The sequence below is a fragment of the Cololabis saira genome, chromosome 9 (assembly GCF_033807715.1).
Source record: "Cololabis saira isolate AMF1-May2022 chromosome 9, fColSai1.1, whole genome shotgun sequence".
In the NCBI taxonomy this organism is placed as follows: Eukaryota; Metazoa; Chordata; class Actinopteri; order Beloniformes; family Belonidae; genus Cololabis; species Cololabis saira.
The window spans coordinates 17294226-17302797 of record NC_084595.1 but is presented as its reverse complement, the minus strand read 5'-3'; the positions used below and the strand labels follow the sequence as shown (position 1 = coordinate 17302797).

Here is an 8572-nt window from a genome sequence, read left to right as displayed (position 1 = left end):
CGGATCATAAGAAGATCACATTGAAATTAGGGAGGTTAGAAAACACATCTAAATTACGAGGATACTGGAAATTTAATAATGCCCTCCTTAATGACAACTGCTTCAATGACAGTATAAAACATCTTGCTAGTGAACTTTTTAATAACATTAGGGGCAATGAATATACACAAAAATGGGAATACTTCAAATTTATGACAATAAATATTGCTGTAAAGAGAGGTAAAGAGTTAAAAGCTCTAAAAAATAGAACTGAGGCTGAGTTACTGAGCAGGATTGGTCTCCTCTTATCTAAGCCCAGTATGTCTTCTGAAGAGGAGTTAGAAGTAAAGGAGATACAATTAAAAATAGATCAGATTTACATTGAATTAGCCAAGGGTGCATTTGTAAGATCTAGAGCCAAGTGGTTGGAAGAAGGGGAAGCAAACTCCAGCTATTTTTTTGCTTTGGAGAAAAGGAATGGTCAAAGGAAGTCACTAAGTATGCTAAATATTAATGGTAGTAATTGTATGGACCAAAAATTAATATCTGATTCTGTTTTTTCCTTTTATAGCAATTTGTACAAATCAGAATTCAACAACCCCTCTTGTGAAATGTTTATGGATAAAATTAAAAAACACATAGTCACAATTGATGAAGACTTGAAAAAGACTTGTGACTCTAATCTGACCAGAGAGGAGATCAAAACTGCTCTTTTCTCAATGAAAAAGGGTAAAGCCCCTGGTGTAGATGGGCTTTCAGTTGAATTTTATGTTCACTTTTGGGATATCATTCAGGAACCTCTATTTTGTATGTACTGTGAGTGTGTTGGTCAGGGACAGATGAGTACAACTATGAAACAGGGTGTTATCTCGCTAATCCCAAAGCCAGATAAAGACAATTTATTGATAGAAAACTGGAGGCCTATTACTCTCCTTACTATTGATTACAAAATTCTGGCCTCAGTTTATGCAACTAGATTAAAAACAGGTCTACCTCATATTGTTGCTGAAACACAATCAGGGTTCATTAAAGATAGACACATAAGTAATAACATCAGACTTATTTTGGATCTATTGGACTATGCAGACTCAATACACTCAGAAGCGTTCATTTTATTTTTAGACTTTTACAAAGCCTTTGACACTATAGAGCATAAGTTTCTTATAGAATGTCTTAAATTGTTTGGTTTTGGAAGTCAATTCATTGATACTATTGAAATGTTTTATAAAGGAATTAATAGCTCGGTGATTATCAATCACAACACCTCGAATAGATTTGATATAAATCGCGGCGTAAGACAAGGATGTCCGATCGCACCATTTCTCTTTATTTTAGTTGTCGAACTATTGTCATTAAATGTAGTACATGATGAAGAATTTAAGGGCATTTCTATATTTAATAGAGAAATAAGAATCTCTCAGCTGGCGGACGATACAACACTTTTCCTGAAAGACAAAGAACAGTTGGTCAAAGCTTTTGACTTAGTTACACAGTTCTCATTAGCTTCAGGTCTGAAACTCAATGTATCCAAATGTGAATTATTACCCATACATAATTGTGTTGATACTTTCATAGATAATATCCCTGTAAAAACCACAGTCAAGTATTTAGGCATTCAAATAACAAAAAATTTAATAGCAAGGCAACATCTCAATTTTTCTGGAAGAATTAAAAAGACTAGAGATATTTTTAACCTTTGGCTTCAGAGAGACTTAACATTATATGGAAGAGTCCTTTTGTCAAAAGCTGAAGGGATTTCTCATTTTGTTTATCCATCTCTTTCTCTTTTTGTGAATGATGTAACTGCTAATGAAATTAACAGGCTATTTCTGAATTTTATCTGGAGAAATAAAACGCACAAAATTAAAGATGCAGTTCTATCTAATCGCAGAGCGGAAGGTGGTCTTGAAGTGATTAATTTCATTGATATCATTAATACTTTTAAAGTCAATTGGTTAAAAAGATGTTTAAAATATCAAAATTCATTGTGGTTCTTCATCCCCAATCATATTTTTAATAGTATTGGTGGACTTGCTTTTGTTTTAAACTGTAACTACCTACCTGACAAACTTCCGATCACACTGTCTAAATTTCATCAGCAGTCACTTCTTTCCTGGAAGCTGTGCTTCATTCACAATTTTTCTCCTCACAAAACTTTGTTATGGAATAACCAATGTATAACTATTAGGAATAAGTCTCTTTTCTATCCCAAATGGTCTGAGAGAAATATTAATAATATCTTATCAGTTTTGGATGAACATGGTCTTGTCCTGTCCTATGAGAGTTTCATATCTCGTCATAATTTTCCTATACCTTTCAAGGAATACAACTCGGTGATAAAAGCAATCCCTTCTGGCTTACTCAATTTAATGAAAAGTCACTTATCTTTCTGTCAAGAAAGTAGACCAGAGGGCTTGTCTGTTTTACTTTTGAATGGTATTAACATACAAGATAAGAAATGTAACAATAAACATATAAGGAACATTTTTCAAGATAAAAAGAGGTTTTCACCACGAGGAAAATTTTATTGGCGCTCTTATTTAGAGGACATAGACTGGGAAAAAGCATGGCTTTTACCTTACAAGTACTGTATTCATAACAAAGTAAAAGAAACTCATTTCAAAATTCTTCACAAGATATATCCTGTTAACGTTTTCATTTCAAAATTCACAGATGTGGATAGCTCTTGTGTTTTTTGTGGGCATGCTGATGAAACTTTAAACCATCTGTTTTTTGAATGTAACATCACAATGCAATTTTGGTCGAACATGTGTTCTCATATCTTCACTTTTGTTGATATGTCATACTGTTTTTCTCTTAAAGATGTTATATGTTATTATGAAAATAAGAACAAGTGCCTTCAGTACTTAGTTAATTTTTTCATTTTGTTTGGAAAATATTTCATTCATAAGCAAAAATTTGCAGCCTCCAAGCCAACCTTTCCACATTTTCTCATCGAATTTAACTCACTTTATAAATCCTTAGCCCTTGTTAATAATAAAAAGAATAAAACATTTTTAGATAGCTATGATAAAATATTTACTGTGCTACCTGACATTTGATGAAGTTTTTGATCAGATTATTTAATTTTGTATTTATTTATTAATTATTTATGTATTTGTTTTTGTTTATGAATTGCTGAAAATGAATTTTGTATACTACAATATTTACTATGCTGCCTGAAATTTGATGTTTTTGATGAAAGATTATTTAATTTTGTATTCACTTATTTATTCAGTATGTATTTATTTGTTTTTGTTTATGAACTGTTAAATGACTGTTTATTAACTGTCTTTTTGTATTTGGTAAACAGCTCTCATTTATTGCGTGTATTAACGTATATGTTCAATGTTTGACATTGTTTGTAAATTAAATTCAAATAAAAAAAAAAAAAAAAAAAAAAAAAAAAAAAAAAAAAAACCTCCTGACATTGTGCCCTTCTTCTTCAAGCTGAGCTGACAACCAGCAGGCTTTGTGGGCTACACCGCCATCTAGCGGGGCGATAGAGAAATGCAACACAAAGAACATTATTATTATTTAATAATAATATTACTTTATTGTTATTATTTATTATATATATATATATATATATATATATATATATATATATATATATATATATATATATATATATATATATATATATATATATATATATATTATATATATATATATATAATGTACTTATTATTTTATTGTTATTCTTATTTTATTCTTATTGTTCTTATCATTATTAATTTATTATATATTATGTATGCGTGTGTGTGTGTACATACATACATAGATTTCACATCCATGATCACTGTACAGGAGTTTGAGATTAGATTAGATAGATTACATTAATACACATATATATATACACACGTGTGTGTGTGTGTGTGTGTAAGTATGTATGTATGTATGTATGTATGTATGTATGTATGTATGTATGTATGTATGTATGTATGTATGTATGTATGTATGTATGTATGTATGTATGTATGTATGTATGTATGTATGTATGTATATATATATATATATATATATATATATATATACATATATATATATATATACTGTATATATATCTCCACTATATAATAATAATAATAATAATAATAATAATAATAATAATAATAATAATAATAATATAAATACTTTGTAAGAACATAATTCTTTTGGTTGTAACGTGATAAATATGTATATTGTAATAACGTAATGACATATTATTCAAACATGAGAGATATATTGTAACAACGTGATAAGATATTGTACAAAAGTAAAAAACATATTGTTAAAACATTAACATTTCACATTATAACCATATGATGGTGGCAGTTCTACGCTTCTGTATAAAGGAGATTAGAGTGTTAATAATTGTCCATATTCTTTATTTTTCCCTTAATAGTTTGAGTGCAAACGGAAGAACCAATTTGAAAGGTAAATTTTTAACTTGCAGATAGCTTTATTTTGTTTTATTTTATTTTATTTTAACTCACCCACTGTAACAGTCTGAGAAGAATAAACCTGTCAAGTCAGCAGCTGTTACTTGAAATGAATTATATGAAAACAAGTCCTGTTGGACACAAAACATTTCATTTAAAGAAACAAAAGCACAACCACTCTGTCTTTTTTTTTAATGTTGTATTTTATTTTAAAAACAGAGTTTATTGTTTAGCCAGAAATTCAACGTGCTGATCATTCTGTCGGGGGGCAGGGTTTAGCGTCAGTCACGGGCTGACACCTCTCCACCACGGCGTTGATCTCTCCAACGGTCACGCCGTCGTAGGTGCCGGTGATGTACGTCCAGTGGGTGTCTCCGTTGTGGTTGGTCCTGCTCAATCGGCCTGTGAAGGGGATGTCGGCCGTCATCTTCCTGCCGTCCATCCTAACGGCGCAGGAGTGGTTGGGGGGCACCGTCAGCTCCACGGACACGGAGTGGCTGATGGCCTCCGACATGGTGGTCCCCTCAGAGAAGGTCACGGTCTGCTCCTTGCTCATGCCCACATCGCCCGGGCCGAGGATGGGCACTTTGGCCTTCATGGTGGACACGGAACCATTCCGGGTCTCTCTCCCGATGTCCCAGGTCTTCTCCACCGTGGTGGTCTTCTCCAGGGTCACCCTCTTCTCCACGTCTCGGCACTCGAGGTTGGTGACCCTAGTGAGCTTCAGGGCCTCCGGAGGATGGTGGAAGAGCTCCATCTGGTCGATGAGGTATTCCACGTGGGAGATGTGTTGGCTGTAGCTGTCCCGGTTGATGGCGAGGACCTGGTATCTCTTGTACCAGTACTCATCCCCCTCCCAGGGGAGGAAGAAGGCCTCGTGTTGGGTCACCACTTTGCCGAGTCCATACTTGTTTTTCCCCACGTAGATGTCTGAGTTGGGGCAGGTTTTGATGGCGTACTGGGGGACGGACCCATACGAATCCTCGACCCACATCACAAACTCAAAGTGATCCACATTGACCAGCACTTCGAACTTGGACGATTGGTACTCGTTATCGGCGTAGGGGTACTGGCAGACGCTGCCTTTAGCGGGCGTGTAAAAGCCGGCTTCGCAGTTGACTTTGCACACGTAGTCGGTGCGTTCGGTGTAACCATTGAAGATGGCCACTGCGCCGTTGGGGAGGGAGCCGTTCCACGTGACCCACTTGAGGTTGACGTGTTCACCAAACATGGGAGAGGAGTGTGAGGTTGCGTCAGCTCCCGGAATCTCTTTAACTATGGGATGTTTGGCGGCTTCACGAGAAGGGACGACATTTTCCAGTGTGGGGTTTAACCATGGCTCTAGAAGAGAGGACAGAAGGACGCAGGAGATATTATGAAATAATTTGATTGGACCTCTGGACAACCTTCTATCCATCCTGAAGAAAGACCAATTCAAGGTTTACAGTGAAGTACAGTTTTATGGGTACTTTGTATGTTCTTATCTGTCAGTTTATCACAAGGAAGAGTCTGTCATGCCAGATCAGAACAATCTGACTGTTGTTCGCTACACAGAACTATCATCAAGTCAACTACAAAGATATAAGTAGCTTTTAAATCAGTTGTAGTGTCAATTTTAGGGTATTTTAGGGTAAACGTTGTTTCTACACATCGCCCAATCAAATGTTTCAACCAATTAGCACTGCAACATAGTACAATAACGATAAACTGTTGGAATACAACAGTGAGTAGGGTCTTCTCAGAGAAATATTCACTTGTAATGAATGATAGCTGGTCATTAAAAAACATATCAGACTTCTCTTTGAGTTGCCTGACCACATAAAGCAGTAGGACGACAGCGTGACTCACTGATGGGTTTCTCTTGACCGTCCTGCACCCGGGAGACGTAGAGCCGCGGGTCAGACTCAAGAGTTGGACTGCAGAGCTGCAGCACAGCCAGGACAACAACCACGCACCTCCTCATCTGGGCGTCCAGGTAAAACACACAATGACATGTTTTCATTAGTAGGAATCAACTGAAAACACTAAACACACAAACGCTGTACGAGTTAAATTAATTGATAAAACAAAACAAAAGAAATTCAAATGGGATTCTCAAAGCTTTCTGCTTATAATTTGCATGATTAACTGCAATGACAGTTTTCAGCTAAACAAATAAAAAGACTGATATGTCTATACTTGCAGTCTGAAGTTTAAAAAAAAATATGTTTCGATTTGTTTTATAATATTTTCTTGCAAATTTGCAAGAAAAAAGTTGCAAAAAGCCTGCAAAACGTTGCAGTTCCTCTTGGTGGCCTGCAGGGGTCAGTAAAGGTCCACACCATGAAATACGCCCTAAAAAATAACTTTTCACAAATAAAGTCTCCCACACAGCTGACTCTTTTCTCTTTAGTTCAAGCATAAAGATGTTATCACATTTATTTTTAAATTTCTTCATGCCCGTGATGAAATAATCTCCTGTTTTTTTTCTTCCTTTTTTTTGCAACCATATAACCTACAGTAAACATGAGACATCAAAAAGAAGTGAAAAAAGAGAAGTGACTTTCTGAAGTTACTGACTCAAACATCTACATTGAAAATGTTAAATTACTTCACAAAAAAAAAGTTTAAAAAAAGGTTACACAGTTAGTAGATTTATGAGCATGAAAGTCACCTCCTCTGCATTTTACGGCAGGATTGGAGCCAAACTTTACACATAATCAAGATAACAGACAAATAATTGAATATACAAAATTATAAAATCAGGAGACACCACAAGAAATCATTAGAAAGTGCTTTAAAGAACAAAAATAAACCCGGATGAAATCATTTCTATATTCTGTAAAGATTTCAGATTTAAAATTTCAATTTGATTCATGCCAGTAAAAACCAAAGAATTGGATTTAGAAATGTTGTTTTTTTTACCTTGTCAGGCTCCTGCGGGCGGCAGTGACGCTGCTGTCTCTATGTGCCGAGTTTTAAAAGCTCTCCGCTGACTTATTACCCCAATAAACCAGAGGAAGAGCTGCAGCAGCCCCTGGCCTGTCGAAGGAGGGAGGCTGCCACTCGCTCTGCTCAGGTCTGACAAGGATCAGTAGGAGAGATCATAGTTACTATAGTATAATAATAATAGTATAATAGTCTACATCTCAAAAACTGATCAGATCCACTCACTTGGTGGTGAAACCTGCTCTCTCTAAGAAGAGCTGCACAAATCCTCCATGACGTCACCTGTAGGTTTCCTGAAGAGTTTTTCATTTTACGTTTGAGTTTTGGGGTCCATTATTCTTAGGAGGTTTGTAATAATGTTTACGTTTAATTGACCTGACCTGCCAAACGCCAGATACCCGTATCAGCCACGATGCATTTAGGTACACATCATAAACAGCAATTTTATTCCAGGTCTTACGGTTAAAGTCAAAATCATTAGCTCCCTTTATGATTTCAAACACGATAGTTGAGATTTTAGAACCGATAAACTCAGTGAGGAGGATTGGTTAAATATCTCATCAAATACAGGGAAACACATGAGAGAGGCCAAGGGGACATTTATTCAGTACAAGATAAGTCACAGATTTTATTTCACTCCTTCAAAACTTCATAAATCGGCTTAATAGAAAATAATTTATGTTGGAAGTGTTAGAGTGAAATAGGGACATTCTTACATGTGGTTTGGGGATGTAAACTAGTGTTCTGGGAGAAAGTACTGGAACAGGTGAGTCACTGGCATTGCTGTGGCCATACCTGTAGCACCAAGACTGTTTGTTAGGGACCAATTAGAAATATATCTAAATATGAACGGGGGATTTTAAAAGTCGGGATGGTCACAGCTGCTATAAGAGTCCAGTCGCCCCAGATGTTGGATGGAAATGATGAAGAACATTGTAGGACGGCCTGAGAACTTAGTTTTTTGTAGGTGGGACATACAGAGATGTTTCTAGACGTGGTGCTAAATTATTATTTTGGTTGTTTTAAAAAAAAAAATAAATGTAGATCCTCAGGAGGCCTTTGACTGTCTGTTGATGATTCTGCTGATGTTTGTTTTGGAGTTTGACTGTAGGTTTATGGGTGTATGAATAGATAAAAAAAACGTTAATGACAAGAACCGACAAACTCTTACGAGGGAAACTATTTCAGATTGCATAGTTTCTGAGCATGATATTTGTCAGATTACCAAGGAGATCTAGACT

General features: G+C 35.6%; 1 protein-coding gene across 1 annotated transcript; it reads right to left on the bottom strand.

Annotated features, from left to right (window-relative positions):
• Window positions 1–4588: 4588 nt before the first annotated feature.
• Window positions 4589–7452, bottom strand: LOC133451508 (natterin-3-like). The gene is made up of 3 exons (XM_061730623.1): window positions 7308–7452; window positions 6252–6366; window positions 4589–5744 (listed from the first exon to the last, which is right to left on the bottom strand). Exons 2-3 carry the CDS (start codon window positions 6364–6366, stop codon window positions 4657–4659), a joined length of 1203 nt encoding a protein of 400 aa, XP_061586607.1. The 5' UTR covers window positions 7308–7452; the 3' UTR covers window positions 4589–4656.
• Window positions 7453–8572: the final 1120 nt, after the last annotated feature.